The sequence below is a fragment of the Podarcis gaigeae genome (assembly GCF_964106915.1).
Source record: "Podarcis gaigeae genome assembly, chromosome: 2".
Taxonomy (NCBI): domain Eukaryota; kingdom Metazoa; phylum Chordata; class Lepidosauria; order Squamata; family Lacertidae; genus Podarcis; species Podarcis gaigeae.
Window position 1 is genome coordinate 111,299,358 of NC_139679.1, and position 16,686 is coordinate 111,316,043.

The 16,686-nt window shown below is 42.3% G+C and overlaps 1 protein-coding gene across 1 annotated transcript; it reads left to right on the forward strand.

Annotated features, from left to right (window-relative positions):
* Positions 1 to 10,526: 10,526 nt before the first annotated feature.
* On the forward strand, positions 10,527 to 13,934 carry LOC310835760 (vomeronasal type-2 receptor 26-like; the record flags this gene model as incomplete). The annotated part of the gene is made up of 3 exons (XM_083720718.1): positions 10,527 to 10,625; positions 11,446 to 11,572; positions 12,408 to 13,934. 3 exons carry the CDS (start codon positions 10,527 to 10,529, stop codon positions 13,310 to 13,312), a joined length of 1,131 nt encoding a protein of 376 aa, XP_083576844.1. The 3' UTR covers positions 13,313 to 13,934.
* Positions 13,935 to 16,686: the final 2,752 nt, after the last annotated feature.

The following is a 16,686-nucleotide window of genomic DNA, read 5'->3' on the forward strand; positions in this document are numbered from 1 at the left end:
AATTTTTAGTATCCAATATAAATAAAACTATGATATTGATTTTCATTTTAAATCCGATTTAGTCCAATTTTAGCTATGGATATTATAGTCCTTTTCTTTCAATCTTGATTTTTAACCAGCTGATGCCTTTTTAATAAAATAAGTCCACAGTTGTAACTCCATTAGGTTTGGTATCTTCGACACTCTGAAAAGTCCAAAAACTCTTTCCCAAAAGTATAGAGATTATTCAGAGAGTCAGAGAAGAAAATTATATTCCATTAAATAACATTGTAATCATTCTCTCTTTTTTAAAAAAATAATTTTTATTAACAGGCCAATCACATCACATTATCCAGATCACATTAGTTCCAAATTATACAGCCAAATTTTAAATTTTGTTGGGGGTACCCATACATCAAGCTCCGAACGAGTCCAAGCATCACTTATATTGCTGCTTTAATTAAACAGTTCTATCCAGTTCAATCCAGATAGTCCTTTATTACTTTCTTCATCTTCTTGTTGTTATCGTATATTCCTTTCTTTGCGATCTCTGATAATTTTCACAAGCAGTTTAGAAACAGGCATCCTCTGTGTGGGTTTTGTACTCTCCAAAGATCATATCGCTCAGGGACAGCCGCTGTTCCTCGCTTCCACAAAAAAATTAATCTGCGGTCTGTCCTTTACTTTTCTCAGACTTGCCAAATATATCAGGAGGCTCTGTCAGGTCAAGATTACATTCCAACAATCCTTCTCATTCCAATGGTCCTGATTCTCCTCCCCCTGTCCTTCTTTCTCCGGCAAGCCTGTCTTGGCGAGATGCCATTTTTTAACTGCGTCATAAAATTTTCCTCCATTCTCATTGTTTACCAATCCTCTCTTTAGCTATAATCCATCCCACACAGTACTTAAATTCCTGCCTGTGGTTAGTAAAAATGCAACGATCTTGTTTCTTTCTGGGGTGGAGGGTTATTAATATCACATAGTGCAAAGAAAAAAGTTTTTTCCTCCACCCCCCTTCATTCCAAACATACAGTCTCATAATGGTGGTTCATCAGAAGATTTACTTATCCGTCCGTCACTCCCGGTCACAGAGATCCATTAATCAGCAGTCTTATCTCTCGAGCGTTACTTGATGTATGTGCTTCAGCTTCATTCCAATTGTATGTTTCCAATTATAATTCCGAGCTGAAGCTAACCAGCATGCGCTGATTGGAATCGGCGTCAGGAAGAGCTGACCTCATCAAGGGCTCATGCCAAGTGACCGGCACCCCCATCTCTCAGATCCGGGAGTGCATTGTGGACACCGCTGGCAAGGCAGCCCCCCATCTCCTGGGGGGGGGGGTAGGAAGACTGCATACTTCCCATAGCAGCCTCTTAATTACCTTGTATGAGTCAGAGAGATGTTATTGTCGGCCATCTTCCAATGCGCCACCTGGTGGCCCCCCAACATTGTAATCATTCTCAGACTTAACCTCCATTTTTAGTCAAGTTCATTAACGCCATAAGATAAGTTCAAGTTCAAATTGAATTCAAGTTTGTTGTTTTGGTGTTTTCCTTTAAAAACATCTTAAAAACTTAAACTTTGTTTGAGATTTTTTTGGGGGGGGGGTTGATGTCAACAACTTTTCTGTCCAGATTTTCACTTTTTGAAATATGGCAACCCTATGTAAATGTCAGCCAAAAATAAACTGGCCCCACTTGAAAAGTGCTGCAATTTTCATACACCCTGGATTTTACAGAGTTTCTCTATTCTTTCTTCATAGAGAATGCAGCTGACAAGAGGGATTCAGGGCCAACACCTCCTTGTGTCATGGGGTGGACTAGATGACCATTGGGGTCTCTTCCAACCCCACGGTTCTATGATTCCATGTGCCAGCACCTGTTTATATGTAAAAGGGTGGGTTGAGGGAAGCAGCCTGCATCACCATCTGTGTTTGTAAATGCCACGCCTTCACAAGGAAAAGTGGCTCATGCATTATCAGATAAGAAATAAGTATAACAGCTCAAGAAACACTATAATCCATTAGAAACACACACACACACTGGCCACATTGTGTAAAACCATACAAAATGATCAAACTGACATAACAGCATAAACTAAAGAACATCCCAGCATAGCAGGAGGTTGGGCTGCATGACATTTATTGTAAAACAGTATGGAGAAGCTGGTCCAATTAAATAACTGAAACAGAACAGAAAGGTCTATATTGTTCTCACAATATAGGTTGTGTGTACCTGGGCTGTGAAATGGATTTGGACAAAGGCCAAAGCAAACTAGGCTGTTTTGAGCCAATTTCTACTCTGCCCATAACAGACTGGTAAAAGGTAAAGGGACCCCTGACCATTAGGTCCAGTCGTGACCGACTCTGGGGTTGCGGCGCTCATCTCGCTTTATTGGCCGAGAGAGCTGGCTTACAGCTTCTGGGTCATGTGGCCAGCATGACTAAGCCGCTTCTGGCGAACCAGAGCAGTGCACGAAAACACCGTTTACCTTCCCGCTGGAGCGGTACCTATTTATCTACTTGCACTTTGACGTGCTTTCAAACTGCTAGGTTGGCAGGAGCGGGACTGAGCAACGGGAGCTCACCCCGTCACGGGGATTCGAACCGCTGACCTTCTGATCAGCAAGTCCTAGGCTCTGTGGTTTAACCCACAGTGCCACCCACGTCCATATATCAGACTGAAGCAGCTACAAATCACTACAGGATTGATCAGGTTGTCCTGAACTGATTTGCAGGTGTTTCTGCAGATCTGTATCACAGAATAGTCCCCCAGAAAGCCAGTGTCTGTGGAATGCTGCATTTTAGATTACAACACCAGGCAAGTGTTGGGTGGGGTGAGATCATTCTAACTTTCCTCCAGCTCCACTCCTCCCCTTCTCCTCTCTCCATCCTGGTCTTCTCCCTGAGGAGAGCATTGCAAAAATGGAGAGCCACTGCAGAAAAGGCCCATTCTCACGTTGCCATCCTCTGCACCTCTTGTGGGGGGCGGGACTTGAAGAAGGACCTCTGTCAGGAACTGGACAGAGGAGGAATGTTGAAGACAGTTCATAATTACAACAGGGGTTTGAGGGAGGTCAGATCTCAGAGGCAGATGAGGGGAAATGTTGGGAAATAATGGGAGAGGAGGAGGTGGAAGCACCGGGGGGGGGGGGGGAGAGACAGCTGACGGATACAGTGTTTTTTGAAAGCATTCCAGATCCTCCATCTCCCAGAACCCTGAGAGCCTTGAAAGTAGGAGAGCAAAGAGCTCGGAGACAGAGGGCACTTGTCAGCACCCATAGGGATGACAAATGAGGAAGTGGGAGACATGGGGAGAGGGTGGAGATTCACTCGGGACAACGCCATTATCCAAGAGGCTGGGTTACTCTTGAGAGTCCCATGGACTGCCAGAAGATCAAACCTATCCATTCTGAAGGAAATCAGCCCTGAGTTCTCACTGGAAGGACAGATCGTGAAGTTGAGGCTTCAATACTTTGGCCACCTCATGAGAAGAGAAGACTCCCTGGAAAAGATATTGAAGTTGGGAAAGATGGAGGGCACAAGGAGAAGTGGACGACAGAGGACAAGATATTTGGACAGTGTTCTCGAAGCTACGAACATGAGTTTGACCAAACTGCGGGAGGCAGTGGAAGACAGGAGTGCCTGGCGTGCTCTGGTCCATGGGGTCACGAAGAGTCGGACACGACTAAACAACTAAACAACAACAAGGGACAATGATAAGTCTCCCTATTTACCTTGCTTCTGACCCAGCAGGGGGTCTGATCACCCTTATATCTTCAGGATTCCCATTAATATAAGCCATTCCTCTACAACCAGGCCTTTGGTTGATTAATATTGCACAGCCTTTTAAATGTATCTGTGGGAAGGCGGCAGTGCCTATGAAGTGCCCTGGGATCTCTTGATGAAGGGTAGTATATTATTATTATTATTATTATTATTATTATTATTATTAATTCCCACACCTATAAATTTGGGTTTTACATTAATAGAAGTGACCCTGATTCAACATAGAGATATGTCTCTGTGTGTTTATTTCAGCCCTCAGCTGTGAACATATTTTCTCCTGCTCTCCATCTGTGCATGTGCTGCAAAGAGAATGAACAAAGAGATGGTTTTATGCCCCCTGCAATTATCAAAATCAATGTGATTGATAAGTGTTCCTGTGGCCAAAGTCCCATAAGACTCCCACCACCCCTGGATGTCACTTTTGAGACCAGTAATAATAATAGTAATAATAATCAGAACCCAGCAATTTCTTGCACCAAATTTGAAGAGAGCTAATAAGAACAATACTTGAGAGTTAGACAATCAGAGCTGGGCTGTCAGTTAAATGCTTGAATGTATCTCCATTAGCACTGAAGCCAATCTCTTAATCTGTGAACTCAGTCAAGGTAGTCCACAAGGTAGACTGGGTATATTCTAAAGCCAATTGAATAAAGGCTCCACTTGCTTCATTGTGCCTAAAATGAACCTACTGCTCATATTGCTTCATTTGTTCTTTGGGGTAGTGATGAATATAGAGATAGATCTTTCAGACCTACAGACACCTCCAAATAATTATTACAGTCCAGGAGATTATCTCATCGCTGGAGTTATACCTGTGAGAACGGCAGTGTATCCAACACACACTTTCAAGTCTGACCCTGCTCATGACTTCCAACCGTAAGTGCTATTTGCTGTTAAGTATTGGTTGTCCTCAGACAATTCCGATCTTCCCTGCTGCTGTCTATGCTCTGAATGAGCAGCAGAATCTTTAGCTCCTTATTTGATTCCAGTAAGGCTTTGGACAAAGTCCCTCAAGTTATGATACTCTTGCAAGGAAGCTGGTAAAATGTGGGTTGAACGAGGTAACTGTTAGGTAGATTTGAAGCTGGTTGACTGAGCGAAACCCAAAGAGTACTCCTTAATGGTTCTCCGTCATCCCTGGAAAAAAGTGAGAAGTGGGACTACCCATTAAATTATAGAATAAGATTACTCTTAAACTCCAGGATCATTTTACATGGTGTTATAAAAGGCAGCAGGATCCAGTTCCTAGAATTTCATGTGAAAGTTTTTACTAATAGCAACCTGAATCACCAGGAAAACTTCAAATGCACTTTGACTACCATAATATTCATTAACCTGACTTTTGCTTGAAAAAAAAGGATCTTTGGTCTGCTTCAGCAGAACAATTCTTTGGCTCTTCAAAGAGCGGAATGTGCATGTCTGTGGGTCTTTGCTCTCTCCCCAAAAGTAGCAAATCCACTGACATTTTAAATATTTGAAACCTGAAAAAATTTGGATAAATTAAAATGAACATCGACTCCTAGAATATATATTTTCTAAACTTCTTACAACTTTTGTTGTAGTACCATCAGGGGAAGGGAGAAGAAATATGCAAAGTTCTGAAATATTTAAATTAAATGTAGGTATATGAATTGTTGCCGGTCTTTTAACTGAATTGAAACCGTAAACGAATTACTGAAACAAACTACTGATACGTAAGCAAACCGCTGTGTTGTTTTGAATGCAATATGAGTAGATTTCACAGCAATCTTGCAGAAAATGCATATTCATTCTCTATAGTATATAATTCTGTTTTTGATTGCTACCGTTACAGGCCACTTTTCTTCCCAACACATCCCAGGTTGTTTGCACTTACTGTATTTAAAATAACACATTATCAAAGGAAAAGGGGGACAGGGTGGAAAAGGGGAAAATAAGTAAATTATGGTTCTATGGTCACTGAAGGAGACTGTTCTATGCTGGGATGAGCCAAAGGGCACTGAGTCCTAGCCAAGCCAGGACTTTTATGCCTTCTTCCTATTAGACATCTACATGACGGACCTTGGCTCTTATTCAGCACGACCCTTCTTATGTTCTTAAAAGACAGGCACCACTACTGAACAGTCCCTCTGCCTGGTTCCCTGTAACCTCACTTCTCACAGTGAAGGAACTGCCAGAAGGCCCTCAGAGCTGGACCTCAGTGTTTGGGCAGAATGATGGAGGTGGAGACCTCCCCCCCCCCCAAGTAGACAAACCACTCAGATCTAAATGTCACTGGCACCTTGAGTGGAAAAAGCAGGATTTGAACATAGTATTCAGGTGGTAGATGTTCAATTTGCTTTTCATTCCAGGATACTGGAAAGGAATTATCAACACATCCTGGCCATCTTGTTTGCCATTAATGAGATTAATGAGAATCCCAAGCTCTTACCTAACATCACCCTTGGCTACAGGATCTATGAAAATTGTTTCAGTGCCAGGACAGCCTCTGAAGCCACCATAGACCTGTTGTCTACTAGACATTGGATGGTCCCTAATTTCAAGTGCGGAAAGCAAGGGAAGCTCCTGGCTGTTATTCAAGGAGGGGACTTTGAAACCTTTTTTCAGATGGCAACCATGCTAAACGTTTATGAGGTCCCTCAGGTAGGGAGATCATTAGCTCTTGTGATTGAAAGTGGGGTAAAGGGGATTGAAGAATGTGGAACCCTTTTCTCAGGAGTTTGGGGCTGATGTCTGCCTCAGGAAAGTTGGGATAAATTTGTGACCTCACACTGCTTGCCTTCTGCAACTCTGCACCACAAGCAGGAAGATGAAACCTGTATTGAAGAAATTTTTAAAATCCCATCAGAAAAAGCTTCTCATTGTTGTTGCTGTTTTCTGAGCCCCACTAAGGTTTGGAGGAGAAGAGTAAGGAACAGGGATGTACTGGAGGGTGAACCTTCCGAAATGCAACACTGTCTTTTTCAGAGCAGGAGTTGTGGGACTCAGCTAGACTGGGGAAGAAAAAGCATTTCACATGCATTGTATATGCATTATAACGCTGTGACACCAGCTTTCACTGTGGAGTTCTGTTTCCCCCAATGTGATTTCTTACAACAAATTTTGCAACACGTTTAACTGAAACGCTTCTTTGATGTGTCTAGATCCAACCATGCTATCTCTTGTTCACCTTTTCTCTAAAGTGAAAAGTCCCCAATTCTGCAACCTTTCCTACATCCACCTGTCAACAGATCTATAGCCTGGGTATAATTCCAATCTAACTCAGTGGGACTTGCCTCTGAATAGACATGTGTGAGACTACTCTGTTAAGTGGAAAACATTTCAGACAAGCAAGGCCTGAGCATTATTTACAAACTAAGCATTGATTCCTTTCCTCCATACCAGCTCACGTACGGCTTTGTAATCCATACTATGAGTGAAAAAACTCAGTTCCCCTCTTCCTACTGGATGAGTCCCAAGGCAGCTCCACAGTACATGGGCATCGTTCAGTTGCTGCTGCATTTCAGGTGGACATGGGTCGGTCTCATTGCTCCAGACAATGATGGTGGAGATCTTTTCATGAGAACCATGAAGGCGATGGTCTTTGGGAGTGGCATTTGTTTAGCCTTCACATATGCAATCCCACAATTTTCTATTGACCTCTTTGTTTCCAAACAAATACTTTTAAGGTTTTTAGGACATCTTATTCAGAGGAGAGCCAACGTGATCCTTTATTATGGAGATCCTGATTCAATGCTTTTGTTGCCGCATGCGCTGTACACAATTGAACTAAAAACCAATGCCCCAGTAGGGAAAGTCTGGATCGCTACAGCTCTGTGGGGCTTCACCTTAAGCGCATCTTTTGAGTACTGGGACATCGTATTCTTCCATGGGGCATTGTTCTTCAGCACCCAAACAAACAGAAGGTCTAAATCACAGGACCTTTTTTTGACTCAAGATGAAGATTCCTTCAATCAGATTTGGTCAAAACCCTTTGATTTCCCTCATCCCAACCACAGATGGTCAAGGAAAACCTGGAGAAGATGCATGGGGAGGGAGAAATTGGAAGGTCTCCCTGCAGATTGGCTTGGGAAAGACATGTCTGCGGAGAGTTGCAATGTTTATAGTGCTGTCTATGTTGTAGCACATGCCTTCCATGCTCTGATCACATCTGTGTCCAGCCACATGAGAGCTACAGAAAAAGGCAGGCTGGACTTTCTGAACATAGAAGCATGGCAGGTGAGGGAGAGTGAAATCCCTTTACTACAATTGCAATGGGTGAACATTCTGCCTGCCTTCCCACACTCCTGCACAGTTTTTTGGCCAGAAATCCTGCTTATGCACATATATTATCTCAGTTTAATCTATACCATGGGGTTGCGGCAAAAATTTAAAAGGGGGAAGAGGGGAATGTATACAGCCCTGGGCTCTTCTGTTGTTGTAAATTTAAGATATTAACTGATGCTAAAGAAAGAGGTGGATTTGCCCTGCCAGACCTTAAACCTTACTATGAATCAGCTGCTTTTTGCTGGCTGAAAGAATGGCTGCTTCTTGAAAACACTGATGTGCTGGACTTAGAAGGTTTCAATAATGTATTTGGTTGGCATGCATATTTGTGGTATGATAAGGTAAATGCACATAAAGCGTTCAAAAATCATATTGTTAGAAAAGCACTGTTCAATGTTTGGATAAGATATAAGGATTTGTTAGAAAATAAAACCCTAAGATGGTTGTCACCAATGGAAGCGAAGGCACAGAAAAAACTGAAAATGGAGGCCAAGTGGCCGAAATATTTGGAAATTCTGGAACAAGATGGAGATAGAATAAAACTGCAGAGCTTTGAAAAATTGAAAAACAGAGTGCGAGATTGGTTCCATTATTACCAAATAATGGAGGCATACAATTTGGGCAAAAAAGCTGGTTTCCAGGTGGAAAAATCAAAATTTGAAACAGAATTGTTAGACCCCAAAATTAAGAATTTGTCAAGAATGTATAACTTGCTGTTGAAATGGAACACTCAGGATGAAACGGTGAAATCTGCTATGATTAAATGGGCACAAGATGTTGGACATAACATTATGATGGCTGACTGGGAACAGTTATGGACCACAGGTATGAAATTTACGGCATGTAATGCCCTAAGAGAGAATTTAATGAAAATGATTTACAGGTGGTACATGACCCCAGTCAAGCTTGCAAAAATCTATAATTTACCTGAGAATAAATGTTGGAAATGTAATGTGACTGAAGGTACATTCTTTCACCTTTGGTGGACATGCCCAAGGATTAAGACATTCTGGGAGATGATTTATAATGAAATGAAAAAGGTATTTAAATATACCTTCCTGAAGAAACCAGAGGCCTTTCTCCTGGGCATGGTTGGCCAATTGGTGCCAAAAAAGGACAGAACTTTTTTTAATGTATGCAACAACAGCAGCAAGAATACTCATCGCGAAGCATTGGAAGACACAAGATTTACCCACCTGGGAAGAATGGCAGATGAAGTTGATGGACTATATGAAACTGGCGGAAATGACTGGCAGAATCCGAGACCAGGGAGAAGAGTCAGTGGAAGAAGATTGGAAAAAATTTAAAGATTATTTACAGAAATACTGTAAAATTAATGAATGTTAGAAAAATGTTGGAATGAAGTTATATGGCTTTAGCAGAAATGGTATAAGGAATTAAGTACAAATAGAATTTTAATGTATTAAAGGAAAAAAATAAGGTTAGAATAAGTTAAGATAAATTACAGGACAGAAAACAGAGGAAGATGGAAAGGAATTGCTGAAACAGTTAATTGAAGTGGAATACAAAAAGGGAGATGTGAGGAGGTCATGGAAACAAGTGAATGAAAGATAAGATATTGAAATTATTGGTTGTGTTTTAAATTGTTTGTTTTGTTCTGTTAATTCAATGTTTTAGTGTCAGTGTTACGTAGTGTTTTTGTTTTTGTATTGTATTGTTTTGTTGAATTCTTTTTTTCTTTTGTAGTCTTTAAACTGTTAATAAATATTCTTTAAAAATATATATACATACATCCTTGGGCTCCTGGGTAGAAAAGCAAAATACAAGTATAGAATGTCTTCTTTCTTCTTTGGTGATCACTTGGAGCTGAGTTATGTCTTCCATAAACACAGTTTTAACAATGAGTCCGTAAGTGACTGTGGAGGCCAATTCTGGATCCACACATCCTTCCACAGTGGAGACATAGGTCTCCGGGCAGGAGTTTATTACGGTGAGGGTTTACCAAGCGTGCCTTCCTCTAAGCACATTTCTCCCTTCCATCCTGAGTTTGGGCATCTTCAAAGCCCATGACACCTTTGGTAAAGGCTGTTCTCCAATTGGAGCGCTCACAGGCCAGTGTTTCCCAGTTGTTGGTGTTTATACTAGATTTTTTTTGGTTTGCCTTGAGAGAGTCTTTAAACCTCTTTTGTTGACCACCAGCTTTAAGCTTTCCATTTTTAAGTTCAGAATTGAGTAGCTGCTTTGGAAGACAATAATCATGCACAGATCATGTAGTGAAAATAAGCATATAAATAAAGGCCTATTTTTTTTCTACTTGGAGCTTACATCCTTTTCTTTTGGGTTTCTGGGAGAGATACCTCCAATCTAGGAGCCTGCTTTTAAATTTATCCAACACTACATCAGTTTCCGCCAAAGAAAAGAGGGTTGGGGGATGAAAACTCAGGTAGAAGAAAGGATGAATCTAATTGGCCCATCTTGCAAATGTTGACATTCTCTCTCTCCCACATCCAGCTCCACCCTTTTCTGAGAAGTCTCCACTTCAACAGTACTACCATGGATGAGGTGCATTTCGATGAGGACGGGGAATTAGTGGCCGACTATGATGTTGTGAATTTGGTCACATTTCCTAACAAATCAGCTGCAAGAGTGAAAGTTGGTAAACTGGAAACCCAAGCATCATTTGGTCTAAAACTTACCATTCATGAGGAATCCACAGTGTGGCCCTGTTGGTTTAATCAGGTGAAGGATATACTCATATCAATGCAGCAGTTGCTAGGAATATGAACTGTGAGTCTGGAGGTCTCCAGTTCAAACAAATTCTGGACAAAATAGCTAATATTTGCCTCAAAATCAACATCTCCTTGGTTTTGGGGAGATTATAATGCTGGATTCCTGCAAGATCCTACTTAGATAATGTATAAATGATGAACAAAAAGTTGGCCTTAGCCTGAACCTCTCATTTGGAGATAACAAGGCTGAAATACTTAGTATAGCCATATATAAAGGTAAAAGTAAAGGGACCCCTGACCATTAGGTCCGGTCGTGACCGACTCTGGGGTTGTGGCGCTCATCTCGCTTTATTGGCCGAGGGAGCCGATGTACAGCTTCCGGGTCATGTGGCCAGCATGGCTAAGCTGCTTCTGGTGAACCAGAGCAGCACATGGAAACGCCGTTTACCTTCCCACTGGAGCGGTACCTATTTATCTACTTGCACTTTGACGTACTTTCGAACTCCTAGGTTGGCAGGAGCAGGGACCGAGCAACGGGAGCTCACCCTGTTGCGGGGATTCGAACCGCCGACCATCTGACCGGCAAGTCCTAGGCTCTGTGGTTTAACCCACAGCGCCACCCACATCCCATAGTCATATATACCATTCTGCAAAGCATGGACACATCACCATAGAATGGTTTGGTACCTACAGACAAAACAGAAACTCACCAAACAGTGTTTGTTTTCTTGATGCCTTTTTAGACAAGACCTCACTCTAGCTGTACAGAAAGTTGCCAACCTGGATACAGCAAGGTGGTGCCAGAAGGACAGCCAATTTGCTGCTATAGTTGTGACCCTTGCGTAGAAGGAACCATTTCCACTAACACAGGTAAATGGTATTGAAGAAACAACAGGCCCTAGGAGACTGAGAAAGAGGGTCAGGATGAAAGTAGGCATGCTAGGTTTGAAATGAATTTTTGCAAAGGAAGTGTGTGGCACTTTCCAAAATTAAGATGCAGATTTTTCACATTTCAAAATTATTATTATTTGGTTCTTGTCAATCTATTTCAGTGAAACAATTAGGCCAACACACTGTTTGAGTGGACAGCTCCAAGCAGGCTCAAACTATAACCTCTTCCACCGCAGTGATTAAATGACTAATACTGTAAGCAGCACACCTCCTTATCTGCCTAATAAGCCATAGAACATTGCCTCCAATTTTTGCTTTCCAACTTTTTTTTTTACATGACCAATTGACTTGCTTTTAAAAAAAACAAAGGCTTAATACTTTGAGGCTTTTGGTGGGATGGAGGGATGAATCAGAGTAGAAAGCATTCAAAGTTTTACCTTCAAATGGACTTTATTCACCTTTGTCCATGGCAATTATTGGAACTACTTTCAGGTGTCATCCAGAGATTTTTGAGCTTTGTTCACCTGAACTAGTTAATTCCAAGCACTAATCATGGCCACATGAAGCTCCGAATCAATCCATTATCTAATGAGTAACTATTTCTCCAGGACTTCAGCTTTCCATCTGATTCCCAAGATTTGGCAGACTCCAACAGGCTTATTTCATGCTTTTTTGAGATGTTGCCTAAGAACTGCATAAAAAGGGAGAATGCTGAGTAAAAATATAATAAAGGGGGGAAAAGAAAATCACATTGTGGTATGAAATTTCTGGAACACCTTGGAATATGATGTACTTAAATAATTTTTTCTATCAGATGAAGATCATTGTCATCAGTGTCCAGAAGATCAATACTCAAACAATGAGAGGCATCAATGTATCCCCAAGACTATAGTCTTCCTCTCCTATGAAGAACCCCTGGGGGTCACCTTGGCTTTCTTTGCCCTATTTTTGTGCCTAATCACAAGTACTATTTTGGGAATCTTCATTAAGCACCAGAGCACTCCACTAGTTAAAGCCAACAATCGAAACCTGACTTACATCCTCCTCGTTTCTCTCCTGCTTTCCTTTTTGTCCTCCTTTCTATTCATCGGCCAGCCTCAAAAGGTCACCTGCCTTCTCCGTCAAACTGCCTTCAGCATCATCTTCTCAATTGGCGTCTCTTCTGTGCTGGCAAAAACAACTACTGTGGTTTTGGCATTCTTGGCCACAAAACCAGGGAACAGCATCAGGAAATGGGTGGGGAAAAGTTTGGCAAACTCCATTGTCCTCTTCTGTTGCAGCATTCAGTTTGGCATCTGCATTGCCTGGATTGGAATGTATCCCCCCTTCCCAGAACTGGACATGGATTCCCAGGTCAGACAGATAATTCTAAAGTGCAATGAAGGGTCCATCGCTCTGTTTTATTGTGCCCTTGGCTACATGGGCCTTCTGGCTGCCATCTCTTTTATGGTTGCCTTCCTCGCCAGGAAGCTTCCTGGGGGTTTCAATGAAGCCAAGTTTATCACTTTCAGTATGCTAGTATTTTGCAGTGTTTGGGTCTCCTTTGTGCCAACGTACTTGAGCACCAAGGGGAAATACGTGGTGGCTGTGCAGATCTTCTCCATCTTGTTTTCCAGTGCTGGGTTACTGGGCTGTATTTTCTTCCCCAAATGCTACATCATTGTCCTAAGGCCTGATTTGAATTCTAAGGTGCACCTAATGATGAAAAGAAAAGATTAGAGTTTGGTCAAATGTATAGCTCAGCCAGATTTCAGAAATGAATTCATATTCTACTCAACATGTTACCATGGGATGACCATCTTTTGCCCCAGGAGTGCCCTTTCAATATATACCATCATTCCCAGGAGAATTCTGGTTATATTTTCAAAGTGGACAGCAACCAGGCTTTTGATCTTTGCACACCTATTTTGTTTTATAAGTGTAAGGTGAGGGAAACATCATCATTTTGATGGTTAAGCCCAGTCTATGGCGTCTATGGGGTGTGATGCTTATCTCGCTTTCAGGCTGAGGGAGCCGGTGTTTGTCCATAGGCAGCTTTCCAGGTCATGTGGCCAGCATGACTAAACCGCTTCTGGTGTAACGGGACACCGTGACATAAACCAGAGCACATGGAAACGCCCTTTACCTTCCTGCCACAGCAGTACCTATTTATCTACTTGCAGTGGCGTGCTTTCAAACTGCTACGTTGGCAGGAGCTGGGACAGAGCAACGGGAGCTCACCCCGTTGTGGGGATTTGAACTACCGACCTTCCAATCAGCAAGCCCAAGAGGGTCTGTGGGTTAGACCACAGCAACATCCGCTCCTTGGTGAAGTGGTGTTGGTGAGTATGATTGAGAATGTGTGTGTATTAGGGACTGCCATTTTAATGTATACAATAAAAATGTTTTGCTGAGTTGCAACTCTCTGGGTCTATTTGTGTTCCTTTCTCCTAAAGAACCAGCTACAAACAGATCAAAACAACCTCTGATTTGTAACACTTCAAGGTGTTACATTTAGCCAGAAAGTACATACTTTTCCAGTTACCAACCTTAAAAAAGGTAACGGACCCCTGACAGTTAAGTCCAGTCATGAACGACTCTGGGGTTGCTGCACTCAACTCGCTTTACTGGCCGAGGGAGTCGACGTTTGTCCACAAACAGTTTTTCCAGGTCATGTGGCCAACATGACTAATCCACTTCTGGTGAAACCATAGTAGTGCACTGAAACGTCGTTTACCTTCCTGCCGGAACGGTACCTATTTATCTACTTGCACTTTGACGTGCTTTTGAAATGCTAGGTTGGCAGGAGCTGGGCCTGAGCAACGGGAGCTCACCCTGTCTTGGGGATTCGAACTGCTGACCTTCCGATCGGCAATCCCTAGGCTTAGACCACAGCGCCACCCGCATTACCAACCTTAGTGACCAGTTAATCAGAAATGATAGACGAAGGCACACCTCCTGTGATTGATCAATTCCTCAGGGGTTTAGATGAAAGCTATGCAGCTTAAGTGAATTCAAACCTGTTTAAATCGATTCTGGATCTCAAATAAATAATAGAATGGAAGGCAAACACCTTTAAGAAGCTGCTTTCTGGGACAATTGATACTTTTCTAAATTATGTGGCTAGGCCATTAATACATCCAGGTCAGGGTCTTTGTTCTGCAGAGCTGTTAGGAAATTGTATCAGCTCCAGAATTGCCAGCATATATTGCTGGCTCCTTACCAAACAGTAGCATTTCTTTTAAATTTGTGAGTTGACAAATCTCAAAGCAGGATTGAAAGTCGAGAAATATGGGCTAAGCAGTTCCAAAAAAGGTGACTCCCAGACTATTTAAACATTTTATTGAATGACAGAAAGAAGGAACAGTGAGAGCACACACCATGCGGACTGTGATTAATATTAGTATTTGTGAGTGGATTGAATAGGCAACCTTACCTTGGCCTGATGGGGCTAACCTGCTTACAAAAGCTTAAAGGTAAAGGTAAAGGTAAAGGGACCCCTGACCATTAGGTCCAGTCGTGGCCGACTTTGGGGTTGCAGCGCTCATCTCGCTTCATTGGCCGAGGGAGCTAGCATACAGCTTCCAGGTCATGTGGACAGCATGACTAAGCCACTTCTGGCGAACCAGAGCAGTGCACGGGAACGCCGTTTACCTTCCCGCAGGAAGGTATTGATCTACTTGCACTTTGACATGCTTTTGAACTGCTAGGTTGGCAGGGATACAAGAGCTTAGGGCAGACATATGAACATTAGTGGAGCTGCAAATGAAGCTTACAGTTATGATCAGATTAGGTTTTACACAGAAGGTTCTAGTGTGAGCCCTGGACACGGTGGTGTATTATTATTATTATTATTATTATTATTATTATTATACCATCATCATCATATTATTTATACCCCACCCATCTGGCTGGGTTTCCCCTGCCACTTTAGGCAACTCCCAACAGAATATTAGAAACACGATAAAAGATCAAACATTTAAAACTTCCCTAAACAGGGCGGTTTTCAGATGTCTTCTAAAAGTCAGTTTATTTCCTTGACATCAGATAGGAGGGTATTCCACAAGGTGGGTGCGACTACTGAAAAGGCCCTCTGCCTGGTTCCCTGTAACCTCAATTCCCACAGTGAGGGAACCTCCAGAAGTCCCTTGGAGCTGGACCTCAGTGTCTGGTCTGAATAATGGGGGTTGAGATGCTCTTTCAGTTTGGTAGCCAAGACGGCAGGAGCAAGTTGCTCACATTTTCTTCCAATCCCTCTCCCTTGGAAACATCTTGAGGACAATTAAGCATTGCTCTACAATCACAACCAAATGCAGGGCAAACAGCAACAGTTGTGTTAAGTGCTGGAGAAGGGTCTAGAACAGAGGGGATCACCCAGTTGGCAGGAGCAGAAGAGTAGATGAGATAACTCTCCAGTCAAGTTCCCTTTTGTCTCTCCAGGCAATGCAGAAACATACATAAAAATCATTTTCCTTACTCTCTGGGGAGTCTCCTCCACTAAGCTAGTGGTGGCGAAACTGGCCTTCCAGATATTGTTATAATCCCAATGGCCATCAGCCCCCAACAGTCAAGGATGATGGGAGTTGCAGTCTAGCAACATCTGTAGGGTCACAAATTTCCTACACTTCCGCTAAACTTTAATCCAAGTTCACTGTCCTTTCAGTTGTCCCAGGGGTAAGTGTGGCATAAACGTTTGCAAACATGTATTCTCCTGTGCATATGCAACAAAGAGGTGTTCTTATGTCCCCTGCAATTATTAATATCATGGTGATCGATTTGTGTTCCTGGGATCAATGTCCCATAGGGTTTTATTTTTTAGAGGTCCCTTTTGAAATCAGTAATAATAGTAATAATAATATTGGAACTCAAAATCACTGATCACTTTTTGCACCAAACATGGAAAGAGAGGAACATCAATACAAATATACTGAGCTAATAAGCTGGATATTTGATTGCCTCTTCTTTAGCACTGAGGCCAAGCTCCTCCTCTATGAAGTCAGACACAGAATGGGGCTTGCAAGGCTGTTGTATTTCCCCCCAGCAGATCTCTCTGCCAGTGCACTTTCTGGATATACAATAAAACCAAGTGAAGGAAGGTGCCTCTTGTTTGCTTG